The sequence below is a fragment of the Protopterus annectens genome, chromosome 8.part0 (assembly GCF_019279795.1).
Source record: "Protopterus annectens isolate FY-2018-M chromosome 8.part0, PAN1.0, whole genome shotgun sequence".
In the NCBI taxonomy this organism is placed as follows: Eukaryota; Metazoa; Chordata; order Ceratodontiformes; family Protopteridae; genus Protopterus; species Protopterus annectens.
In genome coordinates this window covers 1,252,757,836-1,252,779,013 of record NC_056741.1, presented here as the reverse complement: position 1 = coordinate 1,252,779,013, position 21,178 = coordinate 1,252,757,836, and the positions used below count along the sequence as shown (strand labels likewise).

Sequence of the window (21,178 nt, the reverse complement as noted above, 5' to 3'; positions counted from 1 at the left end):
TATTAGATCAGTTCCACAACTACATGTCCATGAGCCAGGGCAATGGTGGATGGTTGAGGCATCGACATGGGCATATGCCAGCAACAGTAGCAGCTGGCAGTCGTCGTGGATGACAACAGAGCCGCGGCCACCCCCATAGTGCCAGCAGCAGCCCCAGCAATGCTGGGTCTGTGCTGTCATCAGACCGCCCCAGGAGACCATGTGCACGTGGCTCTGGACAGGCCCAACAGGGATCTGTGTCCAGTCAATGAACACCTGCTTCTGATGACAGTACCCAGTCTGGATTGGTACCGGATACAGTCCGTAGCACCCCTGCAAGGCACAGGTATCATGTCCGTGGCCAGAGACACTGATCTGTATGACCTGGCAGGTACAGTCTGTGGCTGTCCACAAACACCAGTATATGGCAGCCATGAGTTGGAACTGTGTGCATCCATACACACATGCGAATTGACAACACCTAGGGCTACCGCATACACGCACACACTACATCAACATTGCCCCACCTTGTACTGCTGTCCCTCACCAACACACATGCACATGCATGTTAATTGGTGGTATCAGTGGCAGACTCAGGCATACCAAGTTCACACCCTGTGCATATGATGAAACTGTGCCACCTCCTGCAATTTGTAACATCAGTGCAGGTACAGGTTAACATGTTGCTGATGCACAGTGTGACTACATAGACGTGTAGTAATAGTATGTTGTCAACAGTACTGTGTGCTGATATAATTGTGGGTATATCCCAGCATGCCTGATGCAGTAAGGGTATGATTGTCTTGTACTGTTTTCTACACCCATGGTAAGTACCATAGTGTATCATCTGCACATGTTGGCATACTGGTGGTAAGGATGTCAACAGAAGGCTACATACATAGGTAGCACAGGGGATAAGGTAATGAAAGTATTGATACGCAATGATGGACATGTAAACTGCAAGTGGCATGTTGCCCACACTGGACTCTGCAATGCGGATGTTTGAGGATGTTGATATGTGTGCAGTACTACACGACTGGTACAGGACACACAGGAGCACCCTAGCACTGCAAGCTCACATCTCATACCATGCTAGACAGCCCCAACACACAAAACTAACTTTCACAGGAGGGAGAGTCCCCATAAATGTCAGGGATACTGTGGTGGCAGGACAGGTAGCATACATCCTACTAAGTATGGAACCACTGAGTGAAGGCTCAGTGTCTGTTATTTGACATGTGTATTACTGCAGGTATGAGCACCTGGGTTTCCATCTGGTTATTGTACATCCTGATGGTACATGGTCTGTACACTTGTGTGTGCTGAGATTGGACCCTGGCCATCTGACCTGCGTATTTCCATGTACATGTGTATAGTGCCTGCATATTTGCACTGTTACCTACTGGAAGTGGTACAGCTTGTTTGTTGTACAATGGACTGGGAGATTTGCCCTCTTCTGCTGTACTTGTAGGGTGCTGACATCATCTCTGTGTAGAGATTGGAATATGCACCAGCTGGTGTGTTGTACTGGTTGCCAAAAGGGTCAGTTCTCTCACACATGTAATTGCGCACACCCTCCTTCCACTCCCTCCCACACACTTGCAGGATTCAAACTCCTACCTAATTATTTTATGAAACTCAAGACAGACGCATTATCATAGCGCACTATTCAAACTACTGGGAGGTTTTCCTTCTCCTGCTGTACTTATAGGGTGCTGACATCATCAGTGTTTAGAAAGGGGAATGTGCATCCTGTAGTGTGTTCTCCTAGTTGCCAAAAGGGACATTTCCCTCACACAGAATTGCACCCACACTAACCCCCCTCACCCAAACTGAGCATTTGCAGGATTCAAACCCCTACTTAACTATGTTAGGACACTCAAGACGGACGCATTAGCGGAGTGTGCTATTCGCATTACTGGGAGGTTTCTCTTCTCCTGCTATACTTACAGGGTGCTGACATCATCAGTGTTTAGAAAGGGGAATGTGCATCCTGTAGTGTGTTCTCCTAGTTGCCAAAAGGGACATTTCTCTCACACAGAATTGCACACACACCAACCCCGCTCACCCACACACACACACACACTGAGCATTTGCAGGATTCAACCCCCTACCTAACTATATTATGACACTTGAAAGAGACGCATTAGCAGAGCGCACTATCCGAATTACTGGGCATCTGTTCTGCACCTGCAGTATTTATAGGGTGCTGACATCATTATTTCTACAGAGGTATGTACATCTATTACTACCTGTCAGGTGAGGGATAGCATATATATGCATTTGCAGCCACCTACTTCAGGGTCAGATATGCACATCAGCACTGGCAGGTTATGTTCTATACTATGCTTCGTGACTACAGGACCTGTAACACACAACACAACCAGTTCGGACCACCCCTCCCACATCCAGGACACACACTTTGCTTCCCTGGGAACAGTGCCAAGATATGAAGGTGTTCACATACACCATTCCAGTTGTTAACGTCAGGTACAGGTATATTGTGTGTGGGAACTACTCAGGCCTCTACAACATTACCCTACAGCCACTACAATTTGTGAGTCCATGTGCTATGGCAGGACCACTCACTACAGCCACAAGGGGGAATACATATTGCACCTGACCATCTGCAACATGGGTACTCACTGTTCCACACCAGAGGTAGACCATCATTGTTGATATCTGACCATACCCACCTTTCCTTGGACATCCATAGTTTAACAAAGGTTTGAATTTAAATGTTCGGCTAATTGTAGCACTTCCCAAATAGTGTATATAGCAACCTGTGTAAACTGCCCAGCATACTATGTAGGAAAGACTACAAGAAAACTAAAAGAATGCATAATAGAGCATAAATCAGAAATTAGAAGGGGAATATTAACAAATGCACTCAGCAAACATATTGTTGAAAATGAAAGACACATATTTAAATTTAGAGTAATCTGTAGAGTAGATCTTGGTATGAGGGGAGGGGATATTAATAATATGTTAGAGCTGAGAGAGCTAGAATGGATTATAAGGTTAGGTGCTGAGGCAGAGCCAGGTTCAAATGTAATGGTCAGCTTGAAACCAATATTAGTTAAAAAGCAAAGAGAGAATATCTAATTTTTATATGTTTTGTAATTTATAGTTTATAGATTAGGTATTTTAAGTATTTATTTTATATGTTTTTACAATATGATATATTAGTGTCTTAATTGTTATGTAAATAAGTAGTATTTTAATATATAATTAGAGGATGGTTTTGTTTGGCTGGCTGAATCATGTGTTTTGATGATGTTCCCTATTTAAATGACTTTAGATTAATTTCAATGTTATGTACTGATGAAGGGTGGTTAACCTGAAAACTTTGCTTAATAAATCTTTTTCTTTGGCACACAGAAGTGTTTTTTGAAGACATGTCAATACACCATGTCCCACATGACATTAATATACCACACACATGAGGTGCACAGCTGACAGTGATGTCCTACTGCAGCAAGGGAAATGCACGGTATCTGTGGCCTGATGTGGTGTTAATGTCTGTGGAAGCTGTACAGGTGACTACTGTCATGTTATGACACAGTTGTGATGTTCAACACATCTTATATGGTCGAATTAAGTGACACCTCCACTAGCTGTGCACAGGCGTTTAGGATGTCCAGTGTTTCACATCAACTATATAATCAGTCATCTAAGGCTATAGTTGGGCCATGTGTGGGCAATGTGGCAACAAGGTGTATACACATCACAACTACTGTGTGGCTACATGTCTCTAGCCATCCTCCATGGCCATGTGTGAACATGCGTTGGCCAAATGTTTGTGATGGCCATCTATCTCACATGTCTGCATTGTACCATATGACATACACCCATAGATGTCAGATATGTCACTGTCCACAGGGCTATGCAGGCAACGGGTTGTATGTTTGGTATGTGGGGTATGTACTATGGGATAGTGAGACAATATTGCAGCCGGAACACTACATGTCTGGGACATGTCAGATGGCACATCCCAATGTGTGCACCCATTGCAGGGGCATATTACACAAAGGTGACTCCGGTGGGCTGCCCATATCCCAGCTCACTGTGTAGTACTGTTTGCGTACCACACATGTGTTGTTCCAATGTATAGTACATATGCCTACATTGAACACCTCCACCGTTGTATGCACAGCTGTCCACACATCTAGCAATGACAGATGCTGTGGTTTCATGTCAGTGTTTCATTTAGTTTATATATATTGCACATGGGTAGCCAGTATGAATGATGACAGATGCGACCTGTATATCATAACTGGACCATACATTATGTGTACATGTGTTAACTGGCCACATGGCGTATAGATATATGCATTAAAATGCCTGATACTAATAACTGTCTCACCTGCGATGGACTGATGTCTGTGCGGCATGCCAGAGGTACCTGTATAGGGGTGACACAGCAGTTTGAACATTATCCATGACTGTATGACAGCCACAGGGTGCACTGTGCATGTTAACACATTTGCCTGTACAATAGCATATAGCATGCACATGTGTGCATACACAGGGTAGCATACTGTAGTATGCAGCATGTGTGTAAACATACCTTGCATATCATGTTACATTACATATTGTACAGTGACACATGCAACTAAATGGGATATAATAGTCATATGTGCAGTATTGACTTACCAGGCAACTCCAGGCTCATTGGTTGGGAGACACCCACCTCCACGATGGCAGCTAGTGTTTGTGGATGCTGTTCTGAGGGTGTCCCCAGGCTGGCCAGTAGCTCCTTGGTGTGTGTGAGTGGGGGCTGGGTTGGTGGGCCACCACCTGTTCCACCTTGTTCCCTGGCAATTGCATTGGCACGCTGTTTTGCATGTCGTATCAGGTCCATGCAGTGTCTGTGCACCTGCTGGTAGGTGCGGTTATGGCCACCCACATCATTAACCCTCCTGCAAAGGTCCTGCCACAGGTCGTCACGCTGCTGGGAAGCTGTGGCACATGGCTGAACAACACCTCGTAGTTCTCATGGAGGTACGGGATGAGGGCATCATCCTCCTGGTGGCTATACACTGGCAGGTGTGAATGAGGCATTATCTGGAAGACATGATGGAGACAGGTCACAGTATCACAGAGATGTACAGAGATACAGCTGCACATACATTTGTATTAAATCTAGTACATTTGAACAGTTACCTTTGCAAATTGTCATGACACTGACATGACTACCATGTTTGTGTCACACACACGTAACACCCATTATGCATTGGATATCATCACCATATATGTGTGTCACCTCATTACATTGTTCATACTCCATGTGACTGCTGTCTTGATGTGGGCATGTCTGTTTGCCTGTACTGGTGTTCTTACCTATCAGCACATGCCAGGATGTGTCCACAGTAATGCTGTTGACCTTGATGCTGTATATATGTCACATATCAACACATACACTGCCTTAATGGACATGAGCAGTGACAATGCACACATACACACGGAAACCTTTACATGCATGTGTTTTGCCATATACATCTACACAGCACTGTACAGCAGTTCAACATACTGCCACGTATTGCCTGTGTTGCACATGTGATAGACATGGGACAATGGCTAGCCGGACGTCATTTGCAGGGATGGTTATAAACTATGGCATGTACAGGCAAGGTTTACTAGCTGTATCCGACAGCCATTTTGGCACCCTCGAGGTGCATCAATGCCACATTACTGATCCAGACAGTTAGTAATACATCTACCATGCAGTCATCGCACCATGTATGACAAAGATGACATGTGCAGCTTTGATGGACAGGGTTGCATGGTATGGCAGGAGTATGTAACATGTATGGCACAAGGATCTGTCCAGCATGTGGCGATCCTTGTAGTAGGACTGTGGCTATCCATGACATATGCCTTTCAGATCAGGATATGTATGTGTAGCATGTCCAACATCACAGTGTAGCACATGTCTTTATGCAAGGTAGCCAGCATGCTGCATAGTGGAGGTGAGGATTGTGAAGGCTGGTATCACCCATCCATGCATGGCCAATACCCCTTAAAGGTGATATGTGATCAGATATTGGTCACCCGAGTGCTGAATATGTCTGTCCAATGATCTCCATGCTCATGGATGGCACCCTGTCATGGCATGGGTGCCTTGTATGACTACCTAATAGGCCTGGAGATGTCACCAACTCAGTGAGATGAACTGCACAGCACCATCCCTTACACAGTGTCCATAATGTTGACCGCTGCCTAGGTGGTAGTTAATGGGTACAGGGTTATTCACCTAGCGGTGACAATGCTATTATCAGCTGTCAGATTGTCCACATATGTCACACACCTCACCCACAAAGCCCATTTTGTATGTTGTCCACAACACTGAGACAGCTATTGCTCCTAGGTCATGGACATTCACATCCTTACATACACAGATGCCTCCCATTTGTCTGTGTGGTATGGGCTACACTGAGGGGGGAGTACACAACATTAACCCTGTTTTACGGTAGCTGCCACTGGTGTGATATGCACATGTCACTCAGACACCTTTTGTAGTGTTGGTTCTGTCAACAGGCCACTGGTAGAACACTCCTGTGACATACGAAGGTACATCTAGTATACTCAGTGTAGCTGGAACACGGTATGGGTGATGATGTCCTATGACCTGTCACAGGTATGCTATGCAGCATGAAATCATCCGTACTGTCATCTACTTCTGTACTGCTAACATCTACGTTGATAAAGGTTCATAGACTTGCAGACCATACACAGCAGGGTAATAGTGCAGTGCCTCCAATTATGACTGTCATCTCCACTTGTGGGTTGCAGTGGGTTGATATTATCCAACACCCTATCTGTATTGCATATTCATGCTCAGAACTTGTTCAGAACATGTGAGCACTTCATGAGTTACTAATTACTATAGCACCCATTCCAACACATGTCTTATAAGTACACTGTCTGACCTTACATTTCCAGCTTGCTTACAGTACAACAGCTGTTGTACACACGTAACTCACATATCTTGTAAGACATGGTTGAATATACAGGCATGTCCAAGTGTCATGTACCAGTGCTATTGCCTGTCTGATGAATATGGCAAACATGTGGCAATAGAGCAATTGTCTCATGGACACAGTCAATGCTCACCTCCCAACATACGACACTACAGCCTGTGGGAGATGCACATATGTAGCCATGCTGGGGGAAATGCTCTCACCAACCCAGACTGGACCTGACATTCATGTGGGGACATTTACATTTGCAGCTCACCCCACTCATCACATAGTCTCACTAGATCTCCACCACCACAGGCCACACATAGCATGAGTACGACATTTGCAAAACCTCTCCATACTCTGTGTAGGCACCAGAGGCAGCACCCATTACCAAACACAACAACAATTACTTATAGCCCACAGACTCATGTGTGCCCATCAACTACAGCCAATAGGGTGTTATAATATACCCAACACACCGGTCATAGGTGACTTTGTAGGCTGTCACACTGATACACCAGGGATCACTGCAGTGGCTGTACTGTACAGAGGTGCAGGTAACACATGGCTCTGCTGTTCACAGACAGGACACTACCCTAGAGAGGTGCTGCCGGTGTAAACACTATAGTTGGGCTTACACATAGACTTGACAGACAGCATAGTACCTCACTATGTGAAGCTATTACATGTCCTTTGTGCATGGTTGATTGAGTAGTTCTTCCATTTCGATTAGCTATCATGCTGTTACAGTGTCCCATGACTACAAGCCATATGTATCCTGTTATTGTGTATCGTACATGCCAATAGACGATACCTTTTGTTTGCATGATATAACAGTTGTGCTGTGTAGAATATCTGACATATCTACCTACAATACTGTACATTACACATATTTTACACATTATCCTATAATGCAAAGCATACTTGCACAGCAGGACCACCTTAGGCATGTTATTGTCGTTATATGCCCATACACATGCCTACTGTGACAGTATATCAACATATACTATCCCCTGCTATGGCACGTGCTTGTTGGACATACCCTACCACTGACGGTGGGTGGTGTGGAATTGTTCTGTTTAAAGCCCTCATGTAACATCCCTTGTGGTGTATGTAATGTTTACCTTGTGACCCACAGCAGGACACACAATTTCTACAAGCGTTGCTATGCTCAACAAGACATCACTACAGAATACCTTTTCCCACTTTATGCATTGCGTACACTTTTAATTAATACAAAACAGGCACTACGTACACTAACATACTGAGTGTTCTACATACCTTGTTAGCGTTCCAAATCTTCGTAAATATCTCTCTTACACCTTTACTGTTTAAACGGTTCTATGGTATGAGCATACGGTTTGAATGTATGGCAAGTCATCCTTATATACGTCGATACCTGTAACATGTGGTTTCCTGCCGCCAGTTGGTGTTCCTGAGTAAATTATTACATGCACATCAGCTGTGCAGCTACTCCATTCACCAATTATGCTGCAACAGTGGGGTATAATTTAATTCTCCACTTGGGCGTTGCCCTTTTGCTCTACCTTCGGGGACCTGTATGTGTTTTGTTGTGAGGAATTGCAACTGATATTTGTAGAGACATGGATATTTTGAATTCATGTCCCCCGTGGATTGTGTGTGATAGCTAGAGTATGTGGTTCTACATGTGAGTGTACCTGTCATCCCAACCGTCTGATAAGGGACTATTGCAAACAAATCCTGTAACATCACCGTCTGTTCCATTATATAACAGCTATGATTTCACATGGCACCTTTACAAATGTGTCTCTCACAAGGTATGTTAACACTTCTGCAGATGTAATTGAGTGAGTGGATGTTTGTGATGTTATTATAGTCTGTATTGCAATTGTTTCAGGTGTGGGGGAGATGCAGGTGGGTGTACATAGCATATACAGGTTTGTGGGGACTGCATTTCTACATATTCCATATATGTGTGTGGGCTCCCTCCCTAATTGATGACCTATCACTTAGTAGACTGAACTATGGTTGTTACGGGCTTATACATTGAGCCATTGTTAATTGGTTTCTGTATAGTATGCAGGTGAGGTTGATACTTCCGTACCTCCGGAAATACAGTGATATGTAAAGGAATGTTACTAAATGACAGCTGTCTTGTGTATTTCTGTCACAGATAGTTGCACTCATTGCAGTTGTGTTGGTGACTGAGCCTTTTTGGCATGGGTTGCCACCTTCTCAAATGGCCATAGTGGGACATTTGCAGGACACACATCGGTGTTTACAGGCCGACACATACCCACGGTCAGTACACAGGATAGAACATACTTTTATCCTGAATACATACTTATTCTTGTAGCACTTTAGCTACTTATCATGTTTCATGTAACGTTTACGTTTTGTAGATACAGGCATAACTATTTAATGCAACTGTTACGTAATATATGGGACATAATTATGTCCTACAATCTCGGACATTTGCTCTTTTTAATATTTTTTGTCAGGACACAACTGCCCAGGGAGGGGCTGTCCCTCTTAAAGTGGGACAGGTGGTACCGTATGCCTATGGCCAGCTATGACCACACCTACCGTACTGCTCTAGCTCCGAGTTAGCGCTAACAGACACATGATGCAAACACACACACACATTACAGTCCCACAGAAATGCACACAGCACCCTCAACACACACATACACAGACTACAGCAATCACAAACACAGTTGAACACAGTACCTACGTGGACCGCAACACCGGCAACGATAACTAAATGTCCCTTAATACAGTGATAATATTACACGAGGTTCCAATGTTCCGGTACTGTGTTCTTTCAGTCTTTAAGCCTCATGATTACGCGTGTTGGTATGTGACACATTCCATAGTTGGCAGTATCCTATTTATTTCTACCTCCATGGTTGTGTACATGTCATTGACCTATCTATATATTTGCAGATATAGGTGAATCCATATATTTCAACATATATCTCTCTATCTCCCTTTCTATCTCTATTATAGATATATATATATGAGAGAGAGTGAGAGGGAGAATACACCTTTCATTGTGTACATGTCAGTGTATACTGTTTAGCTGGACTCCACACGTTTGTGTTTGAACCTGTCACATTACATACCTGCTGTTGGTACATCTTGGGTAGCTTAGTGTTAGGTGATTGTGTACATGACTGCGTGTTCTACTCCTGGCAGTAGTCGTTTTACCCTTCAGAGCAGGCACTATTAGTACAGGGGTGAATAATGCTAGTTTCACCTGTTCTGGACATCACTGACCGTGATCTGCACGATATTCAGAGAAGCTTAGCCCTGTTTCATGCATATCCGTATAGTCATGTTTAAACGACGCTTACCAGCACTGGGCAATGCATATTCCCGCTAACATGTGCTAAACCTGATCTGATGACCTGCATCCATCATCCATTATTCGTGCCTTCGGGATTACGTAACGTCCCTTGCAGGACGTGGTACCGGGAACATGCACAACAGTCAGTGCATTTACCATTTGGACATCTGGGATTTGTACACGTGTTATGGCATTTTGTATGTCGACTGTACTATGGCTGTTACTCCATACTGCAATCAAATGGGTAACTCAGTTAGTTTACATATGGAAGAGACCTATTAATGGTATGTCCAAGTGATGTTTAATGGATGTGCCCCAGCATTGGGAATGTATGTCACAGTGAGCCACATACTATAATGTGCTACACCTTCACAAAACCATAGCTGGAGCATGCTGGGGTGACAGATACCTGTCATGGATAAACACCATGCTTTGCCACTACATCCATGATTACATTGTATGGAGCCCCTCATTAACACACCAGGGAATCCATGCAGAGTGTGTGGGGAACAGTGATTACACACATGGATCCCATAATTGGCTCTGCTCCACTGAGGGTCAGTTGGTTACTCGATGTGGTGGCGACAGCAGACACCGTTTGCCTTGTTTGATGAATGGCCTCTGACAATTGGGCGTGTACCTACCGATGTACCTAGGAATCTATACATACAGTACCAACATATGCTGATAGGTGCATGTACTGTTCAGGTGTTGACATTCCTTGTTCAAATAGCTGTTGTGTGTGCAATGGTTGAGGGCTGACTATGTAGGATTCATACAGTAGGCCACCTATACATTACAATTTACAGGTGGTCGTGTGTGTGTGCCATCCATTTTACTGTGTGTGCAGGTGGAGAGGTGTGTCAGTCTGTAGTGGCCTACACTGTCAGAGTATGTGCTATATGTTCCCTTTTTGCCAAGGCGTAGGCATATTGGGCATGCCTCCATCTGCCTACTGGGGCTGGCACAGGGTGTTCGTGGTCTGAATCCCTCTGTGCCTGTGATGGCCATGACAATTGCAGTGGGCTGTGAGGGCCTTCACCATTATGTCCCTGCTGCAGCTGTTTCCGCAGGATCATATTATGTAGCATGGCACATACTATGAAGATGTGGGCACACGTGCCTGGAGAGTGCTGCAAGGCTCCACCAGATATGTCCAAGCAACGGAACCGTGATTTCAGCAAACCGAACACACGCTCTATGATGATTCTGGTTTGTGCGTGTGCCTCATTACGATGTTCTTGCATGGGTGTGTGTGCATTTCTGATGGGAGTCATCATCCATGGCTCCAGTGCATAGCCAGCATCCCCCACAAGGTGGCCATGTGGGATGTCCCCCCTGACAAATACCTGATACAACTGTGAGGCATGCCAGATGTGGGAGTCATGGTAGCTTCCAGGGCTGCCAGCACAAACATCCATGATAATGCCCTGGGCATTGCACACAATCTGGCAGTTGATGGAGTGGTATCCCTTGCAGTTTATGTAGCGCCTACCATGCTCACCGGGTGGTGACTTGATATGTATGTGCATGCAGTCTATCGCACCCAGTACCTCTGGGTAGTGTGCCACATGATGGAAGAGATGCATATTGCTGGCCAACTCCTCCTGAGTTCGGGGGAAGTATATATGCTCATTGGCATGGGGTAACATGGCATCCAGGAATTGGTGTAGTACCCTGGATGCTGATGCCTGTGAGATCCCCATTATATCTCCAGTTTGCCTTTGAAAGGTACCTGTGGCTAGTATTCGCAAGCTTACACATACCTTCGTGTCGACAGGGATCGGTTCCCCTCTGTTGTTTCTGGATCTCAGGCGTGGCCAGGACAGCTCAACTATTTGCTGTAAGATGTCCCTGTCCACCCTGTAATGCTCTACTATCTCCAGATCGTGTAGCCCCTGTTGGTTACCCTTGGTCTGAACACTCTTCTCCTCCTCCGGGGCCTGTGGTGGTTGTCAGCATCATCCTCCACAACACCTTCAGTCACTAACACATGGTGATGAATAACAGCTATGGCAACTCCCAACATGTACATTGTAAAAGTTCCCCGTATGTTTACACCTATGGTGCAGTGTTTGGGAATACACAGGTGTGTGTGAGGTGCTTTCACACTTTATACTATTGTGCTGTGAACACAGATGATGTCATAGGGTGTGTATGTACGATCATAGCTACAGGATATCTTATGTGTTTTATGACAGGAACTACTATTGTGGTGCCTTTAGTGTTGAATTACATTTGGCTGCCGTGGATTACCTCTTGCCCTTCCCTTTACATTTCTTAACATTTCACCTCCCATTTTCTGGCATGCATCCAGCAGCCTGCTTTCATTTGTACTTTCCTAAACCTGGCTTATCTTTCGTAATGTGTTCTGTGACTGGTCTACTGCAGGTTTGATTTGCTCTGCAATGACAGTTCTTTTTTCTTTGCAATCCTACACCTCCCCTATCCTGTTTTGCAGGTTTCTGTGAGCAGACTTGTCAGTTGCCGTCAATTGCCCACTGTGAGTTAATAGGTGTTAATTGCTCAGTTGTACTCCAATTACCCTACTGCGGCATTTCCTTATTTTCTTCCCCTGACCTTCCTTTTTGAGCTATAGTGCGCAGCATGAGTGTCCGCTTACCAGGTTTCAGGCACGTTTTCATCCCCGTACACATGCACTTTTGGGCACCATATGTGCTATCAGCTAAATGGTGCTATACCTACCTCCCCACCCCTGTCCTGCAGCTTTGCTTAGCAACGGCCAGGCTGGATTTGCATTGCTCCAATGTGCTTACAGCTACAGTGGCACACCCCACTGCTGATGTCATATATACCTCTAAACCACTCCTCGGTGTTGTAGCGCTGTGCCGTATGGCACATCCTTAGTCCAGTGGGACGTTTGCGATTCACTATTACCTGCCTCATTTGCATGGCATTGACTACTAATTCCTAGTTACCACGCCGAACACTGTCACAGACCCTTAGCAACCTTTGCAGCTTAGTTGTGGTGTACCATGCATACCATTGAGTATATTTCGCCATTGGCATATGTTAACTTTGTAATACATGAGTCTGGTCCGCTTTCATAGCTCCGATGTTCTCTTTGGAAAAATGTAAACCGTGTTTTTTGGTTTACATTTCTGTGGGCTTATGCTATGCCTGCACCACTTCATGAATCACTATGTACCTTCATTTGCATGGTGCGGCACTGTGCATGGGGTGATTAGCATACCTAAGCCGAGCAGATCTGGCATACGCCGGTAGTACATGTGGAACTAGATCGTACCTGAATCACTCGGTGGCCATATTTGGCATTATACCGCCTACGCTATGCCTGTGCCTGGCACAAGCTTCATGAATCCTGGGGTAAGTCTATGGTTTTGACATGAGCTATTTGTTTGTGACAGGCCTTCTTCTGGGAGATCGTGGTGTCCTTTGGGGAGTTTATGATGGCAACCAGTTTGCAGGCATTTGCAAATTTGATCAGCCACAAACCTTTAACATTATCTTTGAGCTTTGAGAAGTGAATTCCAAAGAGGAGTGGTCAAAGAATTGAACCCTTTGCTAAACCAAAACTGACAGGTCTTTTGTAGGGTGTATACTCACCTACCCTAACTTCCTGGGTTCTGTTTATGAGGCAATTTGCTATCCAATGGGTTACACAGGGAGTGACATTTAACTAAAAGAGTTTATCTACCTGAGTGTGGAGTGGTATTGAACGCCTATGTGTGGTCCAGATATCTGCTTTGCACTGTTTTACCCATCCAATGATTTTGTAATTTTTTTCTAAGATGTTGACCTGGTTAAATAAGCAGGATCTGCCCTAGCCAAATCTGAAATGGGTGGGGCAAGTGTCTGTAGGTAACCAATATCCTTATAAATTAATTCTTAGTTTAATTTTTCCAAGTGTTTTGGGTTTCTAATACCATGGAAATGATCTGCATTCCTAAGTAAAGGTATGATTAGAGTTCATAAAATTTGTATTGTTTCAATCTTTTATATGAGCCAAGAGTGCAGTTCCATAATGATTCTTACCATGGCTTCACAGATGAGACTGGTCAGGCTTATGGGTCTATAATTAGCAAATACAACTTAAAAAAACAAAAAAAATAATAAAATAATAAAATACCACCAAGACCACCGATCTAAGAAGTAAGAGAATTTAATGAAACATTTAGGGCCCCGGCTTGCACAGCCTTCCAAGAGTAAAAACACTACAAAATACTGTTTGCTTAAATACAGCATATTACACAAAACAATTAATCAATTAAGCATACAATTCAAATCACATACTTCCAGTTACATTCTTTGTTGAGTCCCTGAGGCTCCAAAGTGCCATACTTTAAAATCAGCAGGGTTTCTTTTTTTAAAAGTTTATTTTTTTAAAGACACACATTCACCTATGCCAACTTGCAATTTTACATAGGGGAAACTTATAGGAGTTTTAGGGTCTGGTTGCAGGAACATATTAGGGATATAAAAAATAAAAAAATTAGAGAGTACCCTTGGGAGTAATTTTTTGACAGCACATAACTCTAACCCTAATTCTCTTAGGGGTTGTGTTTTGGAAAAAATGCAAGTTGGCATAGGTGAAACTCGCTTACTTCTTGGATCGGTGGACTTGGTGGTATTTTATTATGGGTCTATAATTACCTGGTTCTGTTGAAGGCCCACCTTTGTGCAAGAGAATGACTGCTTTTGTCCTCTATTCATCCAGCATGAATCCTGTTTTCTGGCTTCATTAATTAAATTTAAAACAAAGTGGAAATAGTAAAATGTTATAAACAAATGTAATGCATGTTTACCTCATCATTTTTAAGCTAATGGCTGTTTTTTAAACATAATTGATTATGTCAGCGTTTGTTCTTTAAAACTGAAGCATGGAACTCAGCTTACAAGCTATGTTCCTGTGGTGATTTTCTTACTGTACTGTTCCTGTAGAGAAAAAAATATAATGATCATACTTCTTGGAATTCTGTACAAAGTCAAAAATAATGGAGGGCTAAGAACCAAGATAAGGAGCAGTTTTTTAAAGATTACTAAAATTCATTTAAAAGGTTGACAGAAGAATGGGTTTTGCATAAACATTAATTTTCTGAACAGTAAGTAGTACGAATCTTTAATGTCTTGCATTATTTACTGAAGTTAATCTTTAGAGATTTAGCAGACTTTATAAGGGACAGGGCAATAATATAAGAAAAAAAATCAGGGACATTCTGCAAAATCTTGGACTGTTGAGAGGTATGATGACAGGAGACTAATAATAATAATATGCTGTGCTTTCAGTGCAATGAAATATGATGTTAGTTGATGTGTAGGACTCCTGTTTATCCCCTTGTAATGTCACAATATCAGCTATGCCAGGGGATTGATTTTTAAGGTATTTATATAATATTTTAATTGAAAGGAGACAATTAAGCAGGCAAATTCATACAGAGCATGCCTTTGCATTCCTATGTAGGTAATGTAATAGATATTGCCATAATTTCAAACAAACTGACTATTGCATGTGATGCTGTGAAGTAATTTTATTTTATATTCCATTTTCTTAATATTGCCTCAATATGTTAATGAAGCGATGATATTATCCTTTATTTTCTTTTGTGGATGTTTAAAAATTAACTGTGCTTACTCTAAAGGACAACATAAATAAACACATATTTGTTCTAGAACACTGTAATAAGATTTATTTTCTTTATTTGCAGAGTTTGTTTGATCATATATGACCATGGATAAAGTCACCGTTTTTAAGTTCAGTGGATTTGTCATGTTTGTCTTTATCCTGGCATTTTGCATTTTTTCTTACCAACGGTCATATCATGGTGATGGAACTTTTTCTAGGTTTATTACTTACCCTATAACTACAGCTGCAGACCGAAACTCTGAAATAAAAGTGTCTGAAGTGAATCAAAAGTTAACAGTGTTGTTATGGACTTGGCCATGGGGGATACCATTTAATCTAGAACTGTGTGCAAGTGAATTTGGAATATACAATTGCCACCTCACTGTTGACCGTAATGTATACAGCAGTGCAGATGCTGTTGTGTTTCATTATGCTGATATACAGGGAAATCCATCAGGTCTGCCTAAGCAACGTCCTGGAAACCAATACTGGGTATGGTATAATATGGAACCTCCTGACCATTGCGGGGGCCTTGAGAAGTTTGACAATACATTCAATCTCACATTATCTTACCGAAGAGACTCAGATATTTTTGTTCCATATGGTTATCTACAGTTTATTGCAGAAGAACAGAACTACACCATTCCAAAGAAAACTAAACTTATTGCATGGGCCATTAGTAACTGGAATCCAGCGTCATCTCGAGTAAAATATTATGAAATTATTAAGAATTACATCAGCATTGACGTCTATGGAAGAAACCATAAGACACTTAGTAAAGAAGATTTCTATTCAACTGTCTCACAGTACAAGTTCTATTTTGCTTTTGAGAACTCAGTTCATACAGACTACATCACTGAGAAGTTATATGACAATGCTTTTAATACTGGGGCAGTTCCTGTTGTTATGGGCCCTTCAAGACAAAATTATGAACAGTATGTGCCAGCAAATTCATTTATTCATGTTGATGACTTCAAAACACCTGAAGAACTGGCTAATTATTTAAAACATTTAGACCAAAATGAAGAAAAATATAGGAGCTACTTTGTTTGGAAGAGACATTTCAAAGTACGCCTAGATAACTTTTCTGGTAAATGTTACTGTGCAGTATGTAGAGAGATTACTGGGAAAAGGAGGGGTTATAGATCTGTAGTAAGTGTACACAAATGGTTCTGGAATGACTATTAAACTACATTTACTGTTGCACTGGTTCTAAAGTATAGCCAGTTACTATCTAGCTGATTGAACACATCGTATTTATATGTATATTAATTACTGTCATGGTGCTGAGTATTGTTAAAGAATTTAATTACTGAATGCAGGAATCCATTGTAAAAGATAGAGCAATAAACAATGAATTTGAATAGGAATGCTGGCATGCTAAATGAAAGAAAAGAACAAATCATTTGAACCATGTGTCTGTCAGGGTGACACTACAAGAAGGAAATATTGATGAGAATCTGTTTTTAAATAATGCCCAAATGCTGACTATAGTAACAATACATAGGTAAAGTAAACAGTTTCAAGTACTAAAGTAACCGAGTAATCCAAAATCTACACTTCGCTCTAAGGTAACTTAGCAATCATAGACCTAAAATATCTATATATTATATAATATGAGAGATAGGAACTGCTTGGTGCACATGGCCTGCCGCTTTTGTATCACAGATATGAGGTACTCATCCTATTTAGTTCACAGCACAATAATTTATCCTCCAAACAAATACTGTCTTATATTTATTTCAAGTGGGTTTTATTTGTTTTTATAGCTGTCTTTTTTCACTTTCACTCAAAAATATCTAAGTGAGGGCACTTGCATGTGTTTTCAACCACCTCTGTAAAAACTACTTTTGTGTTTTGCCATTATATGATAATTTGTGAAATTAAGTGATTTATCTAAGGCAGTCAAAGGCCTACAAATACACGTTCATATATTTAAAGATGCGTGATAGGGAACAACAGTTATCTATTGAGTCCTCTCAGGTATTGTAACTGGCCTGACTGGAGTTGGCCCTATGCTGTTTATTCTTCAGCATGCCTCAGTTATCATTTAATGCTGCTGCTGTCACTCAGGCACTCCATCACTGCCTGTGGCAGCATGTCCCAGTGTCGCATCACCATTTTTGAGAAATACTATTTGCTTAAACCAATTTTGAATTGATTCTTTCCAGTTTTAACCCCGTCTGCTGTTTCTAAGTCAGTTCTTCCACTTCTTTCACTTTAGCTGGATGCCTGTATCATATTCTCTGCAGTATCACGTCTATATCAGCATTTCATTCCTCTAGCTCTCTGCCAGTATATAAACGAACATTACTTTGAATGAGCCAGACAACTTACAGCTAAAAGAAGGATTGCTTTGTGTTTTCATTGCTTGATTTTGAGAATGTATACATTGTACTCTGATTAACTCTCTGCCTGCAAAGTATCTACAGAAATACAACTCTGGATTACTTCAAACAAATAGGCTTTTCCTTTTTTTTTTTTTACTTATTTAAATAAAGGGGAAGACCTTATACCCCTTGGACTTTTCTTGGGTGTGAAGCAGCAGGTGTTCTTGGTCTGCAACCCACTGAGTAGGTGTGGCACTAACGGAATATGTGTAGCAAAGAGGGGAGCTGATTAAATTTTGTTTTAAAGAAACCTTGAGGCAGTGCTATCCAAGAATTTCTTTATGTAATAAGCAGCAGCCCATACAGATATCTCTCAGCATAAGATAAAAATGAGAAAGGCTGTGCTTACCTAAACAAATCTTCAGAGCTGCTTAGTTGTGGCTTTGCAGAGAAAGTGGAATGCAAATGCACTTCACTGTTTCAAAAAAATCTGTTGGTCTTTCTTGCAGAGTAGTGATTGTTTGGAGTAGGGATATTATGCCCCGTTGAAATGAGAGTAAGATAGGAGTGACACAGATGATTATTGAAACACCAAGATGATTTAATCAGATATACATTTGCAGAACAGTATATCACATAGAGTAAAATGCAAATGTGTGAATTTCCATGAGAAAATACAACTATAACAACCTGGAATGAAGCCAAGAAGGATGAGGATGGAAATCACTACATGGAGGCCTGAAACAAGGCAGGTAAAAGACACAAGGTTTAAAAAAATGTTTTGGGAGATATATTGGACCCCTCTAAAGAGGCTTACAGTAGAAAGTAGGAAACCATAAACCACAGATACATGCCACTCTGCTCTGGCACTAAACTATTAAACAATAAATATAGGTCACTGTAGAGCAATATTATCCTACAGGTACAGAAATTTAACAATGGCTAATAAAAATGTGATTATTTTCAGTTTCTTGGTAGTCTATTAGTTTGGAGATGATGCAGAATGAATATATGGTAAACAAGTGAGAATTGTATATTTGTATATGTAATTTTTGAAGGTTGTCAGTGTATGATCAATGCCTCACAGCAAGAGGTTCTCCGGTTCGATCCTCGGCTGGGGTGCCTTCTGTGTGGAGTCTGCATGTCCTCCCTGTGGTCGCACGGGTTTTCTCCGGGTGCTCCGGTTTCCTTCCACATCCCAAAGACATGCTGCAGGTGGATTGGACACTCTAAATTGGCCCTAGGTGTGCGTGTGAGTGTGCCTTCTGTGGAAGGTTGGGCGCCGGGCTGGCAACTCGACACCGTAAAACTCCACTGCCATTCAATGTGCGGACAAGGTGATCCGCTGTGGCGACCCCTAACTGGGAAAAAGCCGAAAGAAGAAGAAGAAGAAGAAGAAGTGTCAGTGTATGATCAATACACGTGGAATTTAAGGTATACATATATTACACTGAAAATAAATCAATATTATTATCCAAAAATTACCAATCAGTCCAAGATTTGTTGATAGTTTAGTTTTTCTGTCTTTAAAAAGCTTTAAATGTAATGTTTAATATTGTAGGCAACAGTCTAAGCTTCTGCTTTAATCAGCTAAGATGTTTGTATAAAGTATGGCATGGTAGAAAGCTTTTTGTTTTTAATGAGAAGCAATCATTCTTCATAAGTAAATAGTATTCTGTTACAATCTGGAATAAACTTACTTGCATTTTCAGTTGTCTTTACCAAAATCACTTCAGTTATTTCTCCAATTTTTGCTTTAGGAATAATTCCCAAGTAATCTGTTTTGTTATTTTGTTGATTTCCTTTAGAATATATCACTTTTAAAGGTTAGACTGTAATTTTGTTTAGAGTTTATTATTGTTAACTTGAAAATGTGTCAGTATTATATTTATATGAGTATTTCTGAAGAAGACTAAAACCTCATCAGTGAATTATTTAGGGTTCATCCTTAATTTTATTCTAATGCTTTTTCTATGTACATTTTTTCTTGCTGCATTAGCTAGAGATCCATTGTTAGAGCAAAGGTAATTGGTGATGTCGGGCAGCTTTGTTTGGTGTTCTACTAATTATCAACTGTACCTGATAAGAATGATCCAATCTTATGTTCTGTTACTAGAACATGGTTTGACTGATGTGTCATTAAAGGCAAACCCCAGGATTCACTAATCTTCTGTGTAAGACTAGATTAGTCTTACACGGAAGCGCCAGTCTAAGAGTATGACGGCAGTGCGCCATGCATATTAATGAGGGTGATCTGCCTCAACTCTAAAGCTTACGTAGAGTGTGGACGAGTGTAGGGGGCGTGTCGGACTGCTGAGCAGTCCAAAATCTACGCCCCTGCAATGAAAAAACTCGAGAAATGTCGACTTACATGAGCGAGTCCGCTCACATGTGTACATTGTAACACTACACTCCCCCATATGTTAAACCACGTAGAAATGTAAAAATTAAAAGAAATTTTTTTTGTTTTATTTCCGATATAGCTGCCCGTATTTGCGCGTGTTTGCACAGGTTTGCCAATTGCTTAGCTTCAGTTAGCAGCTTAGACACCGAAGAGGATAATAAGAAAAATATATGCAAATCAAGCAAAATAGCGATAGCGTAGTGGTTAGAGCCTTTGCACAAAGAGGAGGCATTCCCGCTTTGAGTACTGTCCACTACTGCACATTCCATTTTCTGTTGGAAATCTGTATACAAAAATATTTCCTGTCATTTGTTATGTATAAGTTTTGTGAAAAGCATTGAAATGTTAAATGTAGTAGTGAACAAATTATATACATATGAAGGTGAAATGGTTATGCATTCTGAGGCATGAGTACCTTATTTTAAGCAATATATACCTTATTTTAAGCAATATAAAGTACTGCTAAGCACATTTTACCAGTATTGAGCATATTTAAATTAACCTGCTCGTAGCTGTGCACAACGCTAACCAGTGCAATGTTGAGCAATGTCGAGCAACGTAGAG

General features: G+C 41.7%; 1 protein-coding gene across 2 annotated transcripts in view; it reads left to right on the top strand.

The window, feature by feature from the left end:
* LOC122809338 (3-galactosyl-N-acetylglucosaminide 4-alpha-L-fucosyltransferase FUT3-like) overlaps positions 1-17,084 on the top strand; it is a 476,207-nt gene extending 459,123 nt beyond the window's left edge. For both annotated transcript variants that reach the window (XM_044080745.1, XM_044080746.1), the window contains one exon: positions 15,963-17,084. In XM_044080745.1, the coding sequence (XP_043936680.1) occupies positions 15,980-17,068 (1,089 nt within the window). In that variant the 5' untranslated portion in view covers positions 15,963-15,979 and the 3' untranslated portion in view covers positions 17,069-17,084. The remainder of the gene's footprint in view (positions 1-15,962) is intronic.
* Positions 17,085-21,178: the final 4,094 nt, after the last annotated feature.